General features: G+C 33.0%; 1 protein-coding gene across 1 annotated transcript in view; it reads right to left on the bottom strand.

Moving 5' to 3' along the window:
• LOC109844825 (ATP-dependent DNA helicase homolog RECG, chloroplastic) overlaps positions 1 to 27154 on the bottom strand; it is a 37819-nt gene that overhangs the window by 1780 nt on the left and 8885 nt on the right. Inside the window, 10 exon segments of the mRNA XM_020413975.1 lie at positions 5445 to 6017; positions 7220 to 7303; positions 8577 to 8735; positions 9558 to 9701; positions 9776 to 9928; positions 10098 to 10169; positions 11222 to 11455; positions 12014 to 12103; positions 12891 to 12972; positions 18209 to 18372. Of these exon segments, the coding sequence (XP_020269564.1) occupies positions 5445 to 6017; positions 7220 to 7303; positions 8577 to 8735; positions 9558 to 9701; positions 9776 to 9928; positions 10098 to 10169; positions 11222 to 11455; positions 12014 to 12103; positions 12891 to 12972; positions 18209 to 18372 (1755 nt within the window).

Here is a 27154-nt window from a genome sequence, read left to right as displayed (position 1 = left end):
AGGAGGAAATCCCCTCCTATGACAAGGATACCCATTAATATCTCTCTCTCTCTCTCTCTCTATATATATATATATATATATATATATATATATATATATATATATATATATATATATATATATATATATATATATATATATATATATATATATATATATATATATATAGAGAGAGAGATATAGAGAGAGAGAGAGAAACTTATGTCAACTTAAATGGACGTCCACTAAGTTTTTTAGTCATTGATGATCACTTGATTGAGCTATATTGTGGATGATCCGCTCCGTTGAACTTGATCTACATATTCTAAAAGCCCAACACACCAATTTTGGGGTGAACCAGTCCTGGTTTGACCCTCCGTCGAGCCATGTAAAAAGTTCTATTCATTCAAAACCGTTAAAATTGATACGAGTGGATAAAGGGTCAAACCATGACGGGTTTTACCCCAAATTTAGTGTGTTGGGGTTTTAAAATATGTAGATCAAGTTCAACGGAACAGATCATCCACAATGTAGCTCAATCAAGTGATCATTAATGACTAAGAAACTTAGTAGACGTCCACTTAAGTTGACATAAGTTTCTCTCTCTCTCTCTCTCTCTCTCTCTCTCTATATAAAATTATATATATATATATATATATATATATGAAATTAAAACAAAATATAAAAATTCACAGTATATACCAAAAACTATTGAAATATAAAATAGATTTGAGATTAGCTCAAAGGAGTATTCGGGGCTCGAATTGATTTGGAAGTATGATGCCTTTAAAATTAAATGAAGGTAAGGCTTAGGACACATAGGCAGTAAATGAAGGTAAGACTTCGGGTATATATGCAGGAGATCCTTTTAGGAAGTGGATGAATTCAAAAGTAAATGGGGTACAATTTGAATTTATGCGCGAGAACACATTTTCGGTGTCGCCTCATTAGCATGAAAAGCGCAAAAACAAAAATTATATATTTGGCTTAATAAACATCGTATATCTAGCCACTTAGAACAAAAATTACAGATCAAAGAAAAATATAGCAATTTACCTGTATAAGCAACTACTAGAATACATATCTACATAATCATTACTTCAAAATAAATGATTGTAAAACTTAGGGCTTATAGGAAAAAGACCAATCTACAGTTTGCACGTAGGGCTTAGGAAAAAGACATGTCTACAGTTCGTAGTTTTGCTACAACGTGAAAAAATTCCTAAACATAATGCTTTAAGCACTTATTTTAATATTAAAGAAATTTTTAAAATAGACCCACTTGTAATTTTAATCCCCAAAATTGACTCATTTCAAAAACAATTATAAAAATCGACCCAGTTTCGACCACGCTAGTAGCACAGACTGAAACTGGGTCGATTTTGAAGAAAACGGTGTTTTATAATTAGTCGGCATTGCCAATCCCAACTAATTAGAGAAGGATTTATAGACACCAAGAATTATCATATTCCTTTTAAAAGCACGAGTTCAGGAAAAACTTTTCATGATCAATATTACCCTTCACTATTTTAGATATTTCATTTAAATATTAATCTATTCTAATTTTAATCATATCTTATCTAATTCCCGTAAACTATCTATAGCTCAACAATTTAAAAATAATTTATTTTAAATATTTTATTTAAATCTTAATCAATCTAAATGCTAATTATGTCTTATATTAACTCCATATTAACAACCTATAACTCAACAATTTAGAAAAAATAAAATTAAGAATGTATATGTGGATAACATATTATAATACATGAAGTATTACAAAAAACCCAAAAGTTTCAAAAATTGCATATAATAGCCTTAAAAGTTTAAAATTACACAAAACACCTTGACTTTTTAAATCTTAAAACAAACATGAAATCTAAAAATTTAAAATTCATAATTAACACCCGCAATATTTTAAAAATTGCAGAAACAACCTCAAAAGTTTAAATTATAAAAAACACCCTAAAATTCAGAGATTTCAAAACTTAACAACAACATAGATGGATTCGAAGGATTACCATTAAGCACTTAAAAATTTAAAATTTGTAAAAAACAACATCAAAGTTATAAAAATTATAAAAACTCCCTCAAAAATAAAAAATTACAAAAAATCTTGAAATTTCAAAACTTATAACTGGTACACATCAAATTTAAAAATTATCAGTAGATCAATGAAATTTTAAATTTTTTAAAAAACAACCCAAAATGTTAGTAATTGTAAAAATACCTTTAAATTTTCACAGTTACAAGAAACATTCTATCATTTGAAAACTTATTACCAACACATGAAACATGAATTATAAACACCCAACTTATAATTTAAAATTTTTATAAAATACTATCAAAATTTAAAAATTATAAAACACACCCTGAAAAGTTTAAAATCACAAAAACGCTAAAATTTGGCAAAGAAAAGAGGAAATGTTTGATATTATAACATTAAAATATATAAATTTAACTTTCAATTTAAAATTTATCATCTCTTTTCAACATCTAAAAGTAGTCTAAGTTGATACTGTTAAAAAATAGCAATTACCATAGATTAAAATTATCCAATTAAGGAATAAGAATTTAAAAATATATGATAGATTAAAAGTTAACATTACTGTATAAATTCAAGGAATACTGTATAAATTCAAGGAACTGCATATAATTTTACTAATAACATTCATTGATAGAAGACAAATTAATAAAAGACTATAATATAATAGGTTAGCATTAATTAATTATAATGTATAAACTTTATCTCTAATGTTGATTATATTTATATACCAAAAAATACAATGAGTTATGTATAAATACAATGAGTTATGTATGGAGAAACCATCAAAAAGTTCAGAGATATCATTTATCATTTCAAATGGAAAAATAAAGGAAATAAACTCAAAATTCAAAAACATTCATGAATCACTTGAATTGACATTGATAAAAGGCATATCTGATAAAAAAGCACTGACCGAGTTCCCCTTGAAGAACATATTGAACAATTTTGTCCTAATTAAAAAAAACATTCTTCATGAAAGATACAAGAAAAATTAGTAAGTGTTTATAAATTTTCATACTTTATTCTTGAAATACTAAAGAAATCATAAAGTTAATATAAAATTACATATAAATAATTTTGTAATAGAAACTAAAGTGAAGCCATTAATTAACTATATTGCGAGATATAATAAGCTAGACAAGATGAACAAAATCACTATAATTGACAAAAAGTATGCACATAATACTTAGTTACCATAGCGTAAGTAAAAAAAATTAAAATTAAAATTTTTCTTTTCTATATAGTGCCACGACCCTGCAAGTAACCTTATTTGGGGATATGACTACCAACGAAAAATTAATTTTTTAGGGACACGATCAAAGAAGTCCCACAAGTCAACAAAAGCAACCATGTGACTCTTTACTCCTCTATCTTTTTCTTTTGGCTCTTCTTCCCAAATTAGAACCAGAGATGATTTTTTCCCCCAACTATAACCTGAGCTCTTGACCCATCAAACTCATCACCGGAAAATGTCCCTATCTCCTCCCACCCTCCTCCTCCAACCTCCTCCTAACCCTAGTTTCCCTCATTGGATCAGGACTCTGCGTCATCCTTACCAAAAGATCGACAATGAACTCCAAGAACATGATCGCAGACTAGCGCGGATGCATCGGAATCAGGTTCGGGTTCGGATTTGGAATTCTGCAGATCGTCATCAGAGTCGGATTTGTCGTCGAGGTGGAGGACGTCGCTGCGATCGTCATCGGGGGGCGTCTAATACGTCGTTGTCGGCATCGTCGAAGGGATCAAAGAGGGAAAGGTAGGATTGTAAATTGGATGAGGAGAGGAGGGAGGCAAGAGTAGAGGATGACGAGAGAGAGGAGGACGGTCAGGACGGCACAGATCCGACTCTGATCCGAACAACTACAAACCTGATAAGGCGCTCTACCAAGGGCGATTGTAAGTCAAAATTGTCAGGGTTGTTGACCGCAACTAATTTGAACTACAGTTCAAAATAGTCGGTGTTCCCAATCCCGACTATTTTTGTTGGTGCGTACAAAGCTTCTCTAATTACTCAGGATTAGCTACCCGACTAATTATAAAACACAAGTTTTTTTTAAAATCAACCAAGTTACAATCTACGTTGATGACGTGGCTAAAATTGGGTCAATTTTTTAAATTGTTTTGGAAATGGATCTTTTTTGGGGATTAAAATTGTAAATGAGTCTATAATAAAAATTTGTCCTTTAACATATCACATACTTAATCACCTATCACTTAGAAAGGTACATAGCAAGTTAAAGTGAAATATAACAACGTAAACTATTTGCTAAGCTGTTGAAATAAAATGTGAGTTTTAAAATGATTTTTGTAGTATATGGAATATAAGATCAGTTTCTGAAGTGAGTTTAAAAATAAATAGAGCTTAAACTTTTGGTTTATAGGTTAAAACCCTTCCTGAAAGTGGGTGATTTTGAAATAAATAGGGATAATCCTTTGGATTTATAGGTAAAATACCTTATCTTGCAACTTTCATTATATATAAAATTCATGAAATACAAAATAGATTAGCAAGTAATTCATTAGGGTAATTTTGAGTCCAAGAATGATTCTAAAAGTGGGTGCATTTCAACATAAATGGGGGAACTTTGAGTTTATAGGCCAAAAACTCCTCGTATAGTCCTTCATTATATTATTATATTATTTTAGTGGAATTGGTGGTGCATTTTGGGCTTAAAATTAAGTGTTCAAGTGGGTGGACTAAAAAGTAAATTGTGTCACACAATTGGATTTATAGGCAGAAAGTAATTTATTATTATTTATCTTAACCATAAGCTAGAGCGAATTCTAACATTCACGTTCCATTGTGGTTAATATAGATTTTGAAGTGGGTTGGGCTCAAAAGTAGAATGAGTTACAATAATGGGTATAATAGACAAAACGTCATTCATTAATGTTTATTTTGACCATAAACTATTGGGTGCACTATAGCATGAATAGTACCAAGCTACAATTCTAACCCCAAATATTTTAGTAAGGATAGTGATAGTAGTACTACAGGATTTTATTTAGCAGGTAAGGGGTTGAATTCCTTGAAATTTCTCTCTATCCATCTAATCCTAAAATTTTTGGTATAGGATATGTTGTTGTTTATTAGGGTAAATTTCATAATACCCCTAAGAAGTTTGGCACATTTTGAGTTAACCCATAAAAAGTAGGGAAATGTCACTCAACACCCCCCACCCCCCACCCTCCAAAACAAAAAAAACAACAAAAAGAGATTTCAGATTAACACCCAAAAAGCAGGGGTTAGGGGGTCTCCGAAAATAGATTTAGAAAATGCAAAAGTTTTTGGAGTTAATTGACATTTGCAAACTTGTGTGTGTGTGGGTGTTTTCTCCCCTTTTTTTGTGAAATTTACCCTTATATCAGATACATGAATGTTCTCTGTAAACATTAATGATAAAGTTATAGTACTTACCAGTGCAGCAAGATGAGCTTCTTGCAAAATATTTCCATCAATCTCCAACCTAGCAATAGGAAACTCCGGAAGATGCCCGGACTGTTTCTTGCCGAGCAAATTACCAGGTCCGCGAAGGAGAAGATCAGCGTTCGCCAAATAAAACCCGTCTGATGATTTCTCAAGAGCCTTCAACCGATCAAGAGTTCCAGAGGTTGAAGACAAGAAAACACACTTGGACTTTCTTGATCCTCGCCCAACTCGTCCTCTCAGTTGATGCAACTGAGCAATTCCAAACCTTTCGGCGTTCATGACAATCATCATGGATGCATCGGGAACATCAACACCGATCTCTATCACTTGAGTCGCAAGTAAGATTTGGGTCTCACCAGATTTGAATTTCTTTAGGGCTTTGTCTTTTTCATCACTTTTCATGCGGCCATGTAATAAGCCACACTGGTAATCTTTGAATTTTTCTGATACGGATTCGAATTCAGCAGCAGCAGCTCGAAGCTGGGGCAACTGTTCAGATTCTTCAATAACTGGATAGACAAGATAAACTTTCCCCCCACTTATCAGTTCATCTCTCATCATCTGGATGAAAATAGCAGGTAATTAAACATAATTGGCAAGCACTTGGAGTCATATGGATTGTGAAAGACTGTTTATTGAACTCTTTAGTAAAACCAAAAAACTTAAGACAGTGAATCGAGAAAAGTTGGTTGGTCGTAATGAATTGATAATTTACTGGACCATGTAAGATTTGAGGTCTAATCTTTGCAAAGTTGTTATTTGAACTCAGGAAGTAGACCGATTAAATCATCTAGTGTATTAAACTTTACTCCCTAGCTCAGAAAGCCAGCAAGAATAATCAGAGGAATAGCTCGTCTCGCTCTCTTCTGAATCCTAATTATATGAATTTTCATTACAAAAGCTGGGTTTTGAATGGTGCATAAGAGGGCAAGACAGTAAATTTCTTTGAAGGAATAAACTGGGTAACTTCCAGTCTCTGCCCTAAATAAGAATAAAATTTCTCCAAAATACAACCACCGAGTAACTGCAGCTGAAACATCAGATACTTAAAAAACAGAAAACTTTGATAATGACTCAAAATGTCAAGCAACAGAAGAATGACACGTGACTAGCTGTGTCTGGTTCAGGCAGCCAACAGACGGTGACTGAAGCCTAGGTTGCTAATGAATAATGGGTTTTCTCGATATTAGTCCCTTAAATCTTTCATAGTTTGAAACTAGTCCCACAAATAATTGAAATTGCTTTTATGTTCCCCAGTTCTTAAGTTATTTTCAAATTAGTCCCTCAAATCATTGTACTATTAGGTTCCCCAATTCTTGAGTTATTTTGAAATTAGTCCCTCCAATCAAGAATAGAAGTAGAAATTAGAGGGAAAGTAGTCCCTCAAATCCTTGAAATTTCTATTATGGCCCCCAATTCTCAAAAATTATTTCAAATTAATCTCTTTAATTGCTAGTACTATTGACTTGAGGGACTAATTTCAAAGATAACTTATGAATTGGGGGACCTAATAGCAATTTCAATGATTTGAGGTACTAATTTCAAAATAGCTTAAGACTTGGGTGACCTAAGAGCAATTTCAATGATTAGAGAAATTTAAATTTCAAAATATGAAAGGTTTAGAGGACTAATATCGAAAAAGCCCATGAATACTTTGGCTATAAAACTTTCAAAAAATGAGGAAAAGGAAACAAGACAGAAGAAAAGAAAAAGACGGCAAGGCAATAAATAGTGTCTAGAACAATCATAATATAGACAAATACCTGGAAGACATTCTCAAAACCAGTCTCATTTCCTTCCAGGACGAAGGTTTCAATTGGTTTTCTTCCTGGAGGCAGATCAGTTATCTGGAAGACAGAAAAAAAGATCAGGGCCAAAGTTCAATACTGAATTTAGAGTGACAGTTCATTCTGCCAAAAATAAACAATTGTAACTATCAGAGGTCAAATTATACTGAATGAGAATGCCTTAGAGAAGTGAGACAAGGAGAAGATATAAGACGGAAGTGTGATGTAAATGAATGTTTTACACATTTGAGAAGTTGCAGGTTAATTTAACTATAATCGGGCATTTTGAATCGGTTATGAAGGAAAAGTGGCATACCCAGAGAGGCTAGTCAGCTTCTATTAATGAAGAGTAATACCCGACTGCTACAAAAACTTCCAATGTAGGACTAACCAACTTTTTCCAAGTTTTTTAGTATACAAACTACTCCAATTGAACCATCCTGCCATTATTTGAAGCCAAACAAGGAAATATGAACTTGTCTTCCCAAATTCCAACATAGTATACATTGGGCTAGATCAATATACTGAGTTGGGTCTTGGAATTGCATGGGTTACATAATGCAAATCACATGTTTAACAGGTTTGAGTATTATCTGGGTTGATAGCTTGTAGTATAAATAATTAACCAGTTTGTGAAGTGTTAAAAATTGGTCTTAAGTAATCTGTGCAGTTAATTGTTATGTTCAATTCATTGGGATGTATTTGTTTTAATTTGCTGTTGTATTTTCTTAAGCTATTAGTACACACATTGTGCTTTTTTTTCCCAATGTCTATTGCTTACTATTACTGGTTAGACATGGAAATTTTGTCATAGGCTACTGATGAGTTGTTTTGGTGCTTAAAGTGTAGGGATCTTGCTTATTACTTAATGAGGATGAGAGGAAGAGGTGGAGCAAAATAGCTCAAAAAAAAGTGAAGTGTGTGAGTTTCCTTTGTAGACATTGAACACGGAGGAGTTTGATAATGCATGTGAGGTTACGGGTAGTCATGATCCATATAAGAAGTCGATGATGGTATGCAGAAACAGAAGGAAGCATGGTATTAGTATGCATGCAACATTGAACATCCACACCAACGTGGGGACATATAGGAGATGTAGGAGCAAGATTGAGGAGAGCTTTTTTGATACATGAGATGATGTGGTAATTTACTTACTAGAAGGATAAAAAAAATTAACATCTGCACGTACAAGTTTCTTTGGGTTGGTGAAAGTGGATTTTATGTGCTTAATTACATATATTGTACTTGAAATTATTTGTATTACTGAGAAAAAAGTTACGTTTTATCCGGAAAATTTGTATCTTAAACAAGGGAAGCATAAGGCTTTAGCTACCTGTGTTAAAGACATGTCTCCATATAGAGCCAAAGCTAGAGTTCTGGGAATAGGAGTTGCTGACATAGCAAGGATATGAGGAGCCATATAACCTTTATCTTTAAATGACTCTTCCAATACAGCCAAGCTTGACTTCAAGCTAGTTGAAGTAGAATATAGCTGCAACATAAATGAGTATATTCAACCTTACTGAACATTTTATTTAAGTGAAAAGAAAAATCTAGATATAAATGAACATATTCAGAGAAAATTCACGAGTTAAAAAAACACTTGGGAGTAAGTTGAGAATGGAGCAACATATTTTCTGGACCTGCATCGTATGTATAAAACTGGCATAAATAATCTAGATATAGCAACATTATCATTCTATAAGACAAAATCCTCATATAAATTAAAAAAAATGTAAATGAGTTAAACAAAAGTAATTAAACAACAAATATGCATGTTCATTCCTGTGCTTCATTGAATTGTTATTCCTTTTACAGAGAAAGGAACAGAACAAAATCTCAGTACCTGTCAGTAAAATATTTCACTAAATTTGTCATGTATCAGTTAATTACTAAAATTATGGGCATAAGATGGCCTTAATTTAGAGTCCAAGTGAAGTCCCGCTGGATAAGATATGACAAGAAGTGTTTTTTTTTTCCCAAGGAATAACAATGTCAATGTGAATTGTGATAGAAGCATAGCTCATGGTTAATATAATGTTTGAATGGATAAATGTTTAATATCAAGCATGCTCAGCTAGTCCCACCGCACCCCCACAACCAAAAGAAAAACAAAGAAAAGAAAAGAAAAGATGCACGCATATACACACAAGGAAAAGATGTGAAGGTAGCGTTCTGCCAGAAAATAACAATCCACCTTGCTATTAAATCACACACACACACAAACAAACACATACACATGCATAAATACTTGTACACGTGCACAAGAGAAAACGATCTGAAGGTAGTGATATTGCCTGCTAAAACCAAATACCTTGCTGTTAAATCTTCCTCTCTGGATCACACCAAAGCGATGCTGCTCATCTACAACTGCAATACGCAATGCTGAAAATTCAACCTTATCAGCTATAAGACTGTGGGTTCCAATGACCATTGCAATATCCCCTGTCTGAAGACCCTGTTGAAACAACAAGAGCTATGCATTAAATACATAAAGTACCAACCTTATGAAGGTAAAATTCAAAGACATGCCTTGAGAATTAGTCTTGACTGCTTTGTAGGGGTGGAACCTGTTAGTAAGGCAACAGAAGGTTTGTAGTTATCATCCTCAAAATTCTCCAATAAAGAAAGTATATGGTCATAGTGCTGGATTGCTAGTAGCTCAGTTGGTACCATAAAAGCAGCCTAGGCACAATCAAGCAAAGGTTGTCATCAGCTGAAGTCATTGTGTATCATACCCAAAATTATGTATATAGATATTTAACAAACAATACTTCCATCAAACAATACTTCCAGCATAAGCTTTGTCTAGTAAGTTAAAAAAAAACAATTTAACAGTTTTATCCAAGCCAACCTGAAAACCTGAGCTGACAACCTCCATACAAGCCAGAAAAGCAACCACGGTTTTTCCACAACCAACATCACCCTGAAAAAGATTTTGTTCAAGATAATTAAAACATAAATCATCATAGCAACTGATTTTCAACTATAAATGTGTGAAGTAGAAAACTCTTGTTAGAATATATGTTTGTATGTGTGTGCGCCTTTGTGTTTCTGTAGTTTCGTGGGAGTTAGCATTGTGACCTGGAAGTTTAGAAGGTAATACTGAAACATTTATCAGGAATTACAGTGAATAAATTTTTTAAACAGCACAATTTCATGAAGTGCAAACATCCTTATTATTCAACAACCAACGTCAACTGAAAAAGATTACTTGTTGAAGATAATTAAATAAAATCAGAAGTCGCAATTGGTTACAAAATCAACTTGATATAAATCATCATATGAAATGATTTTCAACTATAAATGTGCGAAGTAGAAAATTGTTGTTATATATGTTTGTGTGTGTGTGCGTGCGTGTTTGTGTAGTTTGATGGGAGTTAGCATTGTGACACGGAAGTTTAGATGGCAATACTATAACCTTTCTCAGAAATTACAGTGAATAAAATTGTTAAACAGAAAAGTTTCATGAAATGCACACATCCTTATTATCCAACAAACACCTGTTTCCCTGTTCTCATAAGCTAATTCATATTACTAGTTACCAAGTCTTGTAGATCTATATTACCATAAGGAGCTACAATAATCAGCTAATACAAACAAGTTAGATCACACTTTTTTTGTTCATACGGATTGCAATTAAAATAAGTTAAGAGGCAGAAAAAGATCATTTCACTAATTTTTACATCTACAAGTTAGCTAGAAAGTGAAATAGATCAAGAATCTTTTGGATTGAAAATTAGGAATTCCAGACATCAAAAAGATTGAGTGGCAATATAATGGATTCAGAAAGGTTCTCCTCTAAATGAGCACTCTATATCCTTTCTCAAAAAAATGTGCAAAAGAACCCAGTAATTCATCTCATATAAAAATCAAATCTGACAAGATAACAATGTTTAAGATTCATTAAATGGAACCATCTAGTGAATAAGAACATAAAATGCAAATATTAATAAAGAAAATTATCAGTGCAAATACCTGCAAAAGTCTATTCATAGGGACTGGCCTCTTGAGATCATAAATAATTTCTGAAACTGCATTCTGTTGGCTAGGAGTAAGTGAATACGGAAGGGCATTAAAAAAAAATTTGGTCAGAGTAGACCATTCTTCAACAGGAACAGCATATAACTCGTGGTTTTTGTATTTGTCCAACAACTGCTCTTTTTCTATCCCTGTACCCAGAGCTTCAAGCATCTGGAATAGTCTGCCCAACTAGAAAATGAAACCAGTCACAACATGCCCCCTTTAAAATAGAAGGATACTTACAATAATATTGTCTTGAAATGAACATATAAGTAATGAATGCGTAACCAATGCTTAGAATTTCTATATGAACAAAAGAACGTCAAACAGGCAACTACGAGATGGGACACAAATTATGCTAAAGAACAAAGGCTTTTACTATATATGATAACATGCAAAAAATATAGAAACTATTGGAAGTAATAAAAATATTAAATAACACTTTCTCACACAGTCATACTATCCTAGTTAAATTTTTGTTTTGCATAAAAAATTCTGAAACCCCTTGTATCAGTTCCTGGCTTGAGACAATCATGAGAGTGCTCTCCTAAAGTTCCTCAAAAGAACTGGGACTTATGTGAATGCCATAGAATGCACAAGCAACCAGTTACAACCACGCATCTTATTGCTAGTCCAAGCTTGAATGGGAGGAATTGACAAAATAAAGTTAACAACTTATAAGACAATGAAATAAATTAAATAGAGCAGTGATCCTTTCTGAAAAAAAATCAAAAGCAGAAATGTTACCTGCAGGTAAAAGAACTCGTCAAAAATGAGTCTTCTACGAGCTAAATCAGCCTCAGTTAAATTCTTAGGATGATGGATTCCAATGTACGCCTGCATCAGGTCAAAATGTAACTTAAACCTCTACAAAGACATTAAAAATACACATAAAAGAAATTTATGTAAGTAACAAGACAAACACACACTCTCATTCATATGATACTAATAAGAATCATAAAAAACACGATCCTTCTTTAAAAGCAAAATACCAAAGAATAATAGTCAGACGGAACAATCTGAAATATGTGTACCTAATTGTAGAGTGATAAGGCTTATAGTTACGGGGGCAAATGGGGTCCCCTCAGATTGTAGGTTGCTCCTAAAAATATTCAAGATTTTGCATTAAATATACTGGACATAGGTACTTCTTCATGGTACGGAAGCTATCCATCAGCTATCATGCTATTGTTCTCCACTGTTTAACCCAACATGCACCAGTATACAAGATTGTTAAAGTAGCCAAAGTAGCTATTCAACTTCCTAGCACAGTACTAGTTTTAACTCAACCAGTGCTCTGCATAATGTATGATTCTTTTGTTGGTTTAATGTCTTTTTTCTTCGTAGTCTGTTCTAAGCTAGAACAAAGAGGGGCATGATTTATATAGCCTAGATCCAACACTAAGCTAAGTTAAATTAAGTTTGATATCTATGAAAGGATCTTAAAGGCGAATAAAAATATGGAGAGGTTAAGGTAGGAATAAAGGATTCATTTCACAGCATCTGAAAAGCCGTACCATAAACTAACTACACTTTTATGATCGCTTTCGGTAATGCAGTGTACCAAGCAAACTTTTCATTTAAAGGAATAAACTAAAATACATCTAAAATGTTTACAACTTACATCATAAAGGTCAAGTAAGTTGAACTCTTTAACAATCTCAGTAGGTATCGGATCAATATTTGTAGGAAGTATCTTCAAGGCCCTATACATGTTCATACACTGAAACAAGTTAGGTGCATAACACAACTACATCTTCATCACTTTCCGAAGAGGCCACTGAAAAAGGTCTCTTATGAAATAACAATACGGACAAAGATGTAAAGACAGATCACCTGCAGTTGAACATGTATCTAACTTAAGAGTAATTCTCCAATCATAAAAACACCAACTTCAGAAGTATGAACCAACTCAAGGAATTAAAGATTACTCAATTAGAGGAGACAACAAGACATGCATGATAAACATACAGAAAATTGATAAGGTTAAAAGCTCTAACATTAAGCAAATGTATGGTAAGAAAATTATGTAGCTTACATCGTGAATCTCCTTTAAGAACTAGATTTCTTGGTAAGCAGTTGTAAGCCAATAAAAGACCGGATTTTATTAAATAAAAACAGATAAAGATGTTTACTAACATTCTGATTTATTTGGATGGAAAGATGTATTGTAATCTTGGGTATGAAATCCCAGTTTTACAAGGTGTGTGTGCAATCTAAAAAGATTTGAAGTCTTTTATTAGGCGTGAAGTCATTGATCCAAGCATAAAGCCAAAACCATACCTTTCTTTTCCATATTGATGCCCAGTTCCACACCACCTCTCAGCAATCATAATCGCCCATTGCTAATTCTAGGTTGTGGGCCTTTTGAGATTTAATCTACACTCTACATTCATTATGCTCCAAATGGGTCAAATCTAGATGATTCAGACCGTAAAAAGGAGAGCAGTTACGACACGCATCTCAACGCAATGACCAACATCCCCTCTTCCACACAGACCTGTGATATAACCATCAAACAACTCCCTTTGTATCCATCAAGTTTAAAGCACACTCAACATCCCATCAGCAACGAACAAGATAACTTTCAGAGTGAGAAGCCACATGTAACTTTAAATTTTATAGGGATGAAGACACAACAAAAACACAAGGCACCATTCGGAAATTAGCATATCATGGTATATTAGTTGTTAAACACATGGACAAGAGACATAATCTCAACCATATCAGGGATGTGTTCACTTCACTCCCCGCTATAATTTTCATTCCACTGATAGGGAGGGGGAATCCACACAATGTTCTCCCTTTTGATTTGTTATTAATAGTAAATATATACTTTCCTAAAATATGTTCCTTGTAGAAGTATTAAGTCATAGCCAGGAGTGGTAAATGAGCACGGAACTTTATTCTAATGATACATATAATAATCAAAGGCATTCCAGGTCAATCTCTTAAGGCATGTTGCAAAAGAGACCTTCCCAATCGAAAATATCCCAAGCAACATAAATGTTTGTTACACCCTATATGCTCTACGATATCACATTTGAGAGGAATTTAGCCACAAAAATATAGATGTTCTTCCAATGTTCAGGAATTTTAAAGTGCACCAGCAACCAAATCTTAATGAAAATTACCATTTTCCAAATGTTACTCATCAAGGTTCTAGCTGGAGTTTATATGAGTTAACAATCTAGGACAATAAAATTTCAATTTTTATCAGTTTTAATCTACAACTTCAATTGGGGGTAGAGAATGTAAGAATCCTATTTTTTTCCATTAATCATATTAGAATATAAATATTAAATTGTAAAGGACTTTTATGCAAGAGAAAATAAGAGCTATGGTAAGATATCTAATATAAGCTGAGGGGGTTTATTGCAATTATGGCTTTGTGAAGACATGTTTTGCAAATGGATGTTTCTTAAGGGGTTTATTGGAAATGCATATCTTAATAAATAAATAAAACCAGATCCTAGCTGCAGACTTTTGGAAAGGAAAACTGAAAAGAACAAGAAGAAAATGGAAGAATGGCAAAAGGGGAAAAAATATTACTTTACACGATTTTGTTGATTTTGGAGAAGTGATCACCCCGCACTCCAGTACTTCCCCTGGAATGGCGATGATCTTTTGCGCTTTATTTTGGTAATTATTTTATTAACTTTCACAGTATTTCATCATCTAAAAGAAAAGTAATTTATACATTGCGTCTTGCTTATCTTTTTTCCATGGAAAATAAAGTTAGTAGGTTAGCTTTGACTAGGCATGTGCTTATCTGGTTTCTTCAATATAATTTAAAAAGAAAAGAAACTTGTGGTTTGCAATACACTAGCTCCCCACTTAGACTTGATGAGATTTTGACCTAAATTGTGGCTTTCCAACAGGCTAATGTATGAACGATATAAGACTTCATTTGCTATTGCGTTGATGTAAGCTTTTGGTGAACCATATATAGGAAGATTAGGTGTTACTGTTGTGACTTGTGATGACTAGTAATGTTACCTATACCTGACCTGATTTAATGTGTGTAATTTGAGAAATAACAACTAAGATTATCTGAAGCCTTTTAGATAGTTTCAGCTTTAATTGGGTTTAAGCTTCAATTAGAGTATGAGATATTATGGTGGTTACCTGATTAATGATTGTATTTGTTCTTTAGGGTTTCCTAGAGAATCCACGGAGGCGTCGTGAGTAGAGTTTGGACTGTTTCCCGGGTTGAGGTAAGCGGTGAATTTATACATTATGCGCTGCTTTTTCATATAAAATTATATTAAGTATATGAGGATTTGTTCCCGATGGATTATATCCTTTTGGATGATCTACTCGCATATAAATTGTTGATTGCAATGCACATGGATATTTGGTATAAGTCATGCTTATTTTTATTATCGACAGTCAAGTCTTTTTCATGTAGTAGTATGTTAAGATGCATATGTGGTTGATTTTACTATTAGTTGGCCTTTGCCACTTCTTTATAAAATACTTGGTTATATGAACTTTGTTCATTTTTCTTAATGCATATGCATCTCAAGTCAGTATACCAGTATATGTCAGCGATAAATCATATAAACAGGGCTCAATGTGATGAGGACATCCAGACACGTGCACGGGACTTTCGCCGTGTTTATCAACGTAGAAGACACCGTATTTCAGTCGTGTATCAGATCGCAGGGATATGGTTCTGATATTTAGATTTTTTTAGTTATATTTTTCAGTTAGTAGTTGATTTCAGATTAGAATTGTGTTAGTTATTTAGTTTGTTATTGGATGAGGTTGAGGGAGATTTGATTGAGATTTTAAATTCTGTAATATTCTCTATATAAACCTGGTTGTAATCAGAATTAAAACAATAAAGATTATTTGAAAATTAGTTGCAATTACCTGTGTTTGACGTGTGAAATGTGGGTGTGAATCCCTAAGATCGCTCCCATGTTCCTTCTTCTGTTCAACAGTCGCCGTCCTTCTCTCTCCCAACCTCCGCCACTCTTTATACTGCGCCGTCAGCGTCCACCGCCACCTGCTTCCATCCGAGCCCCGAAACCCTAATCATCGCCCTCAGCCTCCGCCGCTCGACCACCACCGTCGAACTCCCCCACCTCCTCCACCTCTGACAATGCCCCGCCCTCTACCGTATCCCAGATCCGCCCCCGTTGTCACCCTACCCGACGAAGATCACCGCCGTTCCATCGTCCTCGAGCCGCCAGCGCACGCTTCTCTTCAGATTGGAGTTGAACTGAATGGTTTTTTTTTGGTCTAGGGCTTTGAACAGACCCGGCCCTTTATGTTTGGATCTGATCTATTTGTTCAGACCACCTAATTTCATTTGGGTGGTTTATTTTGGTTCAGACTCGATCCGGTTCAGTTGGACCAGGCCCTGACCCAGACCTAATCTGCACTGTTCTGAATCGCGATTCCGCAGTTCGTTGGTGTATGGCTGATCCTGACGCTGAAGACAACGACCTTGTGCTTGACCCAGAGACTGGTGTTGTTGATTTGCAGCTTTCCCTGTGGTTCGATTATCGATCATTCGAGAGTGTACCCGAGTACGTCGAGCGTGTGACTCATCAGATCGTCGACAGCATAGAGAGTCGCTTGGGGATTAGTTCGTGGCACCGACGTTTCTGGAACACCGACGTTTCCATCCAGAAACGCCGCTTCATGCCAATTATGTAGCTCTCGGAGGAGAACTCCCACCACTCCGATTTGGAATTATTACACCGCCTCCATAGGATCCTCCCATTGAACCAGTCCAACCCGACGAATGTTTAATTTTCTTACGCCCAAGTATTTTAGGAATTACTATTGCGTGCATGTTATTATCAATCTTAGTATCAATCGCGATTATGTTGTATTCAGTTTGAATAGTGAGCCAGTGATTCTGTTGCCAAGTATTTCTGCTGATCTAAATATTACAAATTGAACTGTATTAAGAGAACGAATCATTACATTAATTATCTGAATAATTTTACAAAGATTCAAACTTAGTACATTGCAGCTTTTGCTTAAAAACCATCGGTCGCTTCATTTGATTCTTGAGTTTCCTACTTAGATTGATCACTGATTTGGTGAAGCATTGTTGTCGCTGATCTTGCACCTGCATATACATTGTTTCACATCACAATATGCCTCTATGAGGCATTTATTAGTGTTGTAAGCCCAAATTTGGGTCTCACCGTCCTAGAGGCATGGGTTTACCAAGTCAACCGGAGCGAGACATGGCCTACTTATTTTCCATTTCATGAATTTATGCTTTAAAATTTTGCATCAAGTTTGTGGGTTTATTGATGAGTTATTGTTTTAATATTTTGTTTATCAAATCAAAATATTTTAATTTTTGTAAAAGCAATGCTTAATATATAAATTTATCCACTTATTGAGTTGTGAACTCATTGTATTTTATTCACATTTTTTCAGAGACCAAGGAATAGGTGGAGTTCATGGTTTCCAAATCGAGGAGGGAGCAAGTAATAATTTATAAAATTGCTATTTTTTAGGTGAAGGATAAATAAATATTGGATAATAGCTGAACATAGAAGATTCTGTAATAATAAGATTTTCTCCTTCAGGTTGGATTATGTTTAAGATGAGGAATATTTATTTATCTCAACAAGTTGAGGTGGTATTGACTTTTGGATTATTGACAATAATTATTAATCAAATTTTGATGATAAGATAAATTTGATGGCCATTTGAAAGCATATTTTTGGAGTATTTTGTTAATAGGTTAGTCAGGTTCCAATGTTCCTTTAAGGTTCGAAAATTAGGGTTGTGACAGAGAAACAATCACAATCAGCTTTGATACCAACGAAAGATATCCTAATATAATGATTCATATTACTCTAGAAATATTCTACTAGTGTAAGATATTCTACAGATGTAAGATATTCTACGGATGAAAGATATTTAGATTTACTGGATTACAAAAAGAATAACAAGTGAACTAACCTTGATATAATGTCTCTGAGAAAACTCGGTTTAAGACCTGCTTTAGAAGGGTAAATAGGATATGGCCGTTCTTCTATATGGGCATGATCTTCTTCTGCCTCTTCAAGCCTGTCAATACTGTATTCTCTCATTTCAAAATGATTCTTTGGACGTACTTCCTTGACCTGTATGATGTATCTCCACAAAATTCCATTACTCTATTTTATGTATATGTTGATGTAGAAAGAAAAGACTAGTGAAATACATGATTAACAATTTAAATAATAAACAATCCTCTAACAAGTACAAGCAATTGACAGATAGCATTAAACTGCAATTAATCAATAATTTTCTAAACAAATAGGCAGGTGCATCAAAATTGATTGTTTAATCTCAAACAAATGCAAATATGTACTGCAAGAATAAAAATGTCACTGCCTTAGAACATTTTATCTGTAACCCCTATTTACAAATTTAATATGGAAGAAACGATCATTTCTTTGTTATTACCAAACCCTGATTGCACTTTAGCTTCTTGTTATCCTCTAATCTTGGAGTAAAAAGTATAACAAGCTTAGTTTCCCAATTATCAACGAAGATGACCAAGATCAAGACTGAAATCCAAGTAGGACCACGGTATATAAATGAATAAGGCTTAACAACTATGTTAGTATGTTACTCTTAATTCGACTCTGGTTAAAATACAAGCAAAACTTTCTGTTCTAGAAAGTCCAGTTTCAACTCTAACTGAAATGTACAGCAATTAGATCTTTCATTGAATTTACACCGAACACAAAAAGCTCATGACTAGCTTCCATCAAAGGGTGGATGCAACATCAAACTTTAAGGCAAGTGGTAAAATAAGAAGAAAGATTTTGAACGATGCTTAAAAAAGCAGAAGCACAATGCAAACTGTGACACCTTTGTATGAAGTGAGGTGTAAGCTTCAATGCATGAGGCGTAAGCCTCATGAGTTAAGTACATTTTAACTTTAGAATTTACAGATTTTTTAAACATATAATATAGTGATGTAATAATTTACATACAAATAGATACATTAAGGTCTTGATTACTAAATAAGAACTAAATATGCTAATTAATAAAAGTATATATATATATATATATATATATATATATATATATATAATCCCAGTGTTGCCGAGATGGCTGGTTAGGGTAGTGTAAGACGTTGACAGACGTGTAAGCTTTCAGCTAGATTGTTTTAGAGAGAATCAAAAGAAAAATAAATAGTCTACCTCCTTACTGGATTGATATTTAAGAGATAAATCTGTAACAAGAGAACTTTATGTCAGATATTGTGGAAACTTCGGCTCGACCGTCCAGTTATACTGGAATGAAGAAGGTCAAAAACGCTCAATTAACAGAATATGAAACTGATATAGAGTCCCTTAATAAGTGGACTATACCTGATGTCCCTAATAGGGAAATATATAAAATTGGATTTCTCGACTATAAGTCGTTGATCAATATAAAAACTTTAGAAAGGACTACTACAGTCGATAAAGAAGAACAAACTATACAACTCTTGGGAGTTGCAGATGTAAATCCTTATATGGATAAATATAAATATTTACATATCGGTCTTATACAGATCGCATTTCGTCCTTTGACGTTATCAGGCTTAAACGCCTCTTTATTAGTATGTTTAAGAGACTCAAGATGTTTAAATTGGACCCAATCTTTAATGGGTATTATGGAGACCAGTTTATGTAACGGTCCAGTTTATTTTAATGTATATCCAAATTTAAGCTTCTCATTAACAGATCCAAATATCTTAGAGGCTATTAGTCTTAATATAAAGACACACGGATACAATTATATTCCTGGATCCGAAACAATTGCGATAATATATCGTATTCACAACAAAGTATTAAATACGTTAGCTCCAAAAGCCAAAAACCATTCAAAACCAGGCAAGACTGTTCTGATTGAAACAAATGTTTTATCTTCAAATATAGCTGTGAATAGACAGATTAAATGGGATGAAATAAATTTCCCTAAAAATTGGGTTATACCCCATGCAATACAACCTCCACCAATTATTAACCAAGATGTTGACCAAAAAGTCCAAACCGCTGATGGAGAGGTTGAAATAACATTTAATCCATCAAGAACTATCAGGATATCTGATGTGGCATCATCTGCCAGAAACTCGTTCTCTAGATCTGGATCTTATAGAACCAGCTCAGTGCAAGGGATAAATATATCCGATAATAATATCCCACATGCTTTATATAAAGATAAAGCTTCTCCTCCTAATACGGAGATGAGTTTTCAAATGAAGTAATGAATTTTGAAAAAGGAAATTCTATAAGGGAAATTCTTAATACAGAATTTTACCTTGATAAAAATAAAGATTTTTTAAATTGGTTTTTTAAATTTTTTTTGAAAAAAGACCAATTAAATTGGGTTAACAAATATTATATTGAACTTGACTATAAACAAGAAATTAAATTTTTTGTTCCATGGTTCTTAAGAAGATATGTTTTAAAACAAAGTCAAAAAATAAGTGTTTTAGAAGAACATTTAAAACAATGGAAAACGACTACGGGTAAATTAGTTAGATCAGTAAATCCACCTATAGACCCGATTGTCTTAAAAGACGTTTCTCCCTCTCATATAGAGGTAAGGGCTTTTATAAAACCTAATGAGTTCAATGAAGAACCCATGAAAGAATTAAGTAAAATAGTTAAGCAAAATAACTATACAAATATTTATTTGAAAACAATAGGTGAACAACTTATAAGAGTTGAAGAAGTTTTAGAAAAATTAATATCTAAAATAACTGAAGTTATACCTTCTTTAAGATTGTTAGAAAAATCTAATCTTTCTCAAAGAAAGATGGAACAAACAAATATTAAACCTCCTATTGATATTTCAGGATTTAAAAAAGATAATGGTAGAAATATCTACGAATGGAATATAGATGGGTTATCAGATACCCAAGTTAATTCGGTTATACATCGAATGTTAATGTATGGAACCATATGTAAGCAGAATGGTAATAGTGAACGAATGATAGCTTCGTTTATCACTTGTGGTTTTACTGGTGTCCTTAAAGGATGGTGGGACCATTATCTTACATTTGAGGCTCGAAATGAGATTTTAGGAGCAACTAAGATAGATAATGGTGTACAGCAAGAAGATGTTGTATATACTCTTATGTTAGCTATAGCACACCATTTTACTGGTGCATATTTAGATGAAGGAGAAAGAATTAGAACTTTATTGCAAAACTTTATATGTCCTTCATTAACACATTTTCGATGGTATAAAGATACCTATTTGAGTAGAGTAATGACTCTTAATGATGCTAATGGCTCTCATTGGAAAGCCAAGTTTATTGATGGTTTACCAACTTTATTCGTTGAAAAAGTTCGAAATAAACTTCGAAATGAATATGGGGGATATATTCCCTATGACAACCTATCATATGGGTATTTGTCAAACGCCTGTATAAAAGAAGGCTTAGCTTTATGCAATGATTTAAAGCTTAAAAACCAATTAAAGTCTCAAAGACTTACTAAAAGAAAAGTGTTGGGAGAATTTTGTGAACAATTTGCATATGATCAACCTTATAAGGCTGATAAAGAAGTTATTCCTCATAAAGGAAAGACTAAAAAATTCTTTAAAAAGAAAAAGAAAAAATTCTTTAAAGAAAAGGAAAGAGAAAAGCCTCATAAGGCTAAAAAGAAAATTAAATCAGATAAAAAAAAATTATTGTTATAAATGTGGCCGTATAGGGCATTATGACAATCGCTGTTATATTAAAAAGAAAATAGAAGCGATTGAAGATGAAGGTCTTAAAAGGACTTTATTCAATATTCTTATTAATAGTGATTCAGAAGACGAATCATATTCGTCTACTTCAGACTCAAATTCTGAAAATTGTAAATGTGTAATTAATAATTGCAATGATGAAACAAATTACTGGAAATCTATTGTCCAAATGAGTGGATTATTGATTAATATGATCAAATCTAATAAAGATAAAGAACTTTTATCACAAGTTCTTTCAGCTGATATTTCTTCTACTTTCAAAGAAGAATTATTAAAAGGATTGTCTAATAAAGACAAAAATCCTCAAATAGACAATGTCTTTAAATTCTCAGAAGTACAAAAAAGAAGGCAAAATATTGCTCATACTTCAAAAGATATATCTTTATCATCTCTTAATAAAGAGATACAAGACTTAAAAGTCGAAATAAAAAAGTTAAAGCAAGAGAATAAATACATTCTCGCTCGATTTGATGAAGGTCATGAACTTGTTCAAAATAGTGAACAAGATGATCAAGAAAATATTGAAATTAATGAAGCCAATGCTCTTTTGCAAATATTGCAACAAGTCACCTCTCAAAAGTGGTATATAAAAATCAACTTAATAGTTGAAGATCAATTTTATATATCAGATCTTATAGCTCTAGTAGATAGTGGTGCAGATTTAAATTGCATTAACAAAGGCATAATTCCTTCAAAGTTTTTTGAAAAAACTACTCAAACACTAAGTAGTGCAAATGGAAATCAACTAAAGGTAAAATATAAATTACCCAATGCACAAATATGTGTGCAGGGGACTTGTATACCAACTCCTTGTATATTAGTAAAAAATTTATCCCAACATATAATTCTTGGGACTCTATTTTTACATACTATTATGCCTATCCATAAGATAGATACAAATGGCATTCGTGCTACTTTTCAAGAAAAAGAAATTTTACTTGAGTTTATTACAGACCCTCAAACTAAAATGTTAAATAAGGTTAAAAATATTATGCTTAAAGAAAATCAAATAAATTTTCTTAAAGAAGAATTAGTATTTGTTCAAGTTGAAGAACAAATTAAAAAACAAAAAGACTTAATAAGTCAAATTGAAAATAAGTTTAAACTCACTGTATGCAGTGATGTTCCAAATGCTTTTTGGAATAGGAAACAACATATTATTTCTTTACCCTATATAGAGGGATTTAACGAGAAAAATATTCCAACAAAATCTCGTCCTTGCCAAATGAATCAAGAATATCTTGATTTATGTAAAAAAGAAATACAAACTCTTATAGAGAAAAATTTAATAAAGAAATCATATTCCCCTTGGAGTTGTACTGCATTTTATGTTAACAATGCAGCTGAAAGAGAACGTGGAGTTCCACGATTAGTTATCAATTATAAACCTTTAAATTCTGTCCTTAAATGGATAAGATATCCAATTCCTAATAAAAGGGATTTGTTGAATCGCATTACTAATGCAAAAATATTTTCTAAGTTTGATTTAAAATCAGGCTACTGGCAAATCCAGATAGAAGAAAAAGACAAGTATAAAACTGTTTTTGTTGTCCCATTTGGACACTATGAATGAAATGTTATGCCATTTGGGCATAAGAACGCCCCTTCTGAATTTTAAAATATTATGAATGATATTTTTATTCCTTATACGGATTTTATTTTATCTTATATAGATGATATTTTGATCTTTTCTAATAGCTTCGATCAACATGTTAAACATTTAGAGACTTTTAGATCTCTAGCTATAAAAAATGGATTAGCTATATCTGCCCCAAAAATAAAATTATTTCAAACTCAGATTAGATTTCTGGGTCATAATATTAATAAAGGAACCACTATTCCTAAAGATAGGAGTATTGAGTTTGCATCAAAATTCCCAGACGAAATAACTGATATAAAACAGTTACAAAGATTTTTGGGAGCTTTAAATTATGTTGCAGATTATTATAAAGATCTAGCGAAAGATATTGTCCTCTTATATTATAGGCTTAAGAAAAATGCTAAGCCTTGGACTCAGCAACATACTGCTGCAATAAGAAAAATTAAATTTAAAGTTAAAAATTTACCATGTATTCATCTTGCAAATATTTACTGGTTTAAAATAGTTGAAACAGATGCCTCAAATATTGGTTATGGTGGTATCTTAAAACAAGTAGAACCCCAAACCAAAAAAGAACAATTAGTTCGTTTTACCTCTGGTAAATGGGATAAAGCCCAGTTTAACTATTCTACAATTAAAAAGGAAATGTTTCTATTTTAAAATGTTTCTCTAAATTCAGAGACGATCTTCTTAATCAAGAATTTTTACTACGAATAGATTGTAGTTCTGCTAAAAGCATTATTGAAAAAGATGTTAAAAATCTTGTCTCTAAGCAAATATTTGCTAGATGGCAAGCTGAATTAGCAATGTATCAATTTAAAATTGATTATATTAAAGGTGACTCTAATCATCTTCCAGATTTTCTAACTCGTGAATTTTTACAGGGTACAAATGAGACGGAGTAATCCCTCCTTTTCAGGGAGGGGGAGAGGAGGCCCGAGCAGCCCAAATTCTACTTTTGACCTTATAGGTCAAGAAGCAACACCAAATAGGAGTCATACTCCATCTCAACAGCCAACATCTTGGCGTACTATTACAAAGAAACATAACTCTTCTCATACTAAAGCCTTTTATAAAGGTGTACGAGATATCGTAGATCAGGAAAATACTCCTGAACCTTTTACTAATATAGTAAAAGAAGAAACTAAATGGTTCGAAAAATCTCATAAAGATATAGTTCTATATTTAGAACCAGAAGATATTACTTTAATGCAAGAGCCAGAAACAATTCGGCAACGATATCTTCATGATACATATTATCCTACTCTTTCTTTAAAATCAAGAGCATGGATGAGGACTTTATTAAGTCAAAAGGGAATGGAAATAACCCATTTTTGGACTACAGAAAATCATTCTGTTCTTCCTGGATTCAGCAAATGTGTCATTAGAGAAGTCAATACTTCCTCGCAATTGGGCTATAAACCCAAATGAAGAATTACCTTTGGTAAAAGTCCAAGCTCCAAAAGAAATTTATAAATTTAACTATTGGGACTACAAGCAAGCTTTCTTTGATCTATTCTTATATCAGACAAAAGAAATTTATAAATTTAACTATTGGGACTACAAGCAAGCTTTCTTTGATCTATTCTTATATCAGAACCCAAAACAGAAGCATACATGGCTTATAAAGCTTTGTCCTGAAGCCCTTCAAAAGGGAGTTCCCAATTGGTTTTATAAATGGTGGGAAACTTATGGCATTGGAATTATAATAATCCCAGAACCCATTCTAAAGCTATATTCTTCATGGGTAGATAGTCATCCAAAATTATCACGAATGGATGAAAGCCAGCTTATAGATGGCATGTGCTTTGCACATTTCTTTGCAGAAGTGGAGATTCCTTGGATATGGAATTGGTCGTTTATATGTGACTGGACCCCATCACATATTCCTATTCTTAAAAGAACGTATCACTGTAGATGGTGGAATGGGATCTGTCTCGAGACCAAAGTTAAAGAATTAGAAGAAATTATCCAGATAAATAAATCTCTGTTAGAGTCAAATATGACTCAAGAAGTCAAAAGGGATAATCCTATGACTAAGATGGCAAATTTAATGAGGAGAAAATATCCTCAAAGTTCTGAAGCCGAAATCAAGCAAAAATGCCTAGAATACTTTAAAAGGCAGTTCTTTGAAGCTTTTGATGAACTAGAGACTAATAGTCATGTTTCTTCTATGGAAGAAGATACTTCTGGTCTGGATCATATCCAAGATGCCCAAGATCCTGAAGACATCTGGGCAGAAATCTTTAACAACCCTCCAGACCTTAAAGATAAAAGCCCCGCTTTATAAGCAGAACAAATACTAGATTGAGCCTTGGGGAGCCATCTAGCATCTCTTTTCTTAAAGCAGCTTTATAAAGCAGCTTTCCAAAAGCCACTTTCCTTAAAGGAAGAATCTTAACGTCGCGATCAACTTTTATTGTGCATTGTGTGACGTCGCCCTCATTACTGTGTAATTAATGCGCCACCTCATCAGACGTTTCGAGAAAAGGGAAAATGTCGCTTTCAAAGGAATCTTTGGACGTCTATAAATAAGAAGCAAGGGCAGACGAAGAGGGTGTGCTTGTATGTGAGAAAAATAAAAATAAGAAGTTAGAGTGCTGAGTGCTATCAATCCTCTTGTAAAATATATCCTCTTGTAATATATTGTGGAGCATAATAAAGATATAATCTTATCTATTGGCGGGCGCAAACTGTAAGTTCTTTGCTTTCGTTTTGCTTTCGTTTTCTTGTGCTTAAATTTGGTATCAGAGCCATGTTTATTATCTGCATGTCTGCTTAAATCTCTGTTACAGTTTATCTTTTGAATATTAGCTAGTAAGAATGTAGAATATTTATATGTTCTTTTAATTCTCTTTTTAAGAGTCTAGTTTGCATGCTTATGGGACGTCTTAAAGAAGGTATAACTTCAGTTATTTTAGATATTAATTTTTCTAAAACTTCTTCAACTCTTATAAGTTGTTCACCTATTGTTTTCAAATAAATATTTGTATAGTTATTTTGCTTAACTATTTTACTTAATTCTTTCATGGGTTCTTCATTGCACTCATTAGGTTTTATAAAAGCCATTGCCTCTATATGAGAGGGAGAAACGTCTTTTAAGACAATCGGGTCTATAGGTGGATTTACTGATCTAACTAATTTACCCATAGTCGTTTTCCATTGTTTTAAATGTTCTTCTAAAACACTTATTTTTTGACTTTGTTTTAAAACATATCTTCTTAAGAACCATGGAACAAAAAATTTAATTTCTTGTTTATAGTCAAGTTCAATATAATATTTGTTAACCCAATTTAATTGGTCTTTTTTCGAAAAAATTTTAAAAAACCAATTTCGAAAATCTTTATTTTTATCAAGGTAAAATTCTATATTAAGAATTTCCCTTATAGAACTTCCTTTTTCAAAATTCATTACTTCATTCGAAAACTCATCTCCGTATTAGGAGGAGAAGCTTTATCTTTATATAAAGCATGTGGGATATTATTATCGGATATATTTATCCCTTGCACTGAGCTGGTTCTATAAGATCCAGATCTAGAGAACGAGTTTCTGGCAGATGATGCCAC

Source organism: Asparagus officinalis, chromosome 6, assembly GCF_001876935.1.
Source record: "Asparagus officinalis chromosome 6, Aspof.V1, whole genome shotgun sequence".
Classification (NCBI taxonomy): Eukaryota; Viridiplantae; Streptophyta; class Magnoliopsida; order Asparagales; family Asparagaceae; genus Asparagus; species Asparagus officinalis.
This window is presented reverse-complemented; position numbering and strand designations above follow the sequence as displayed.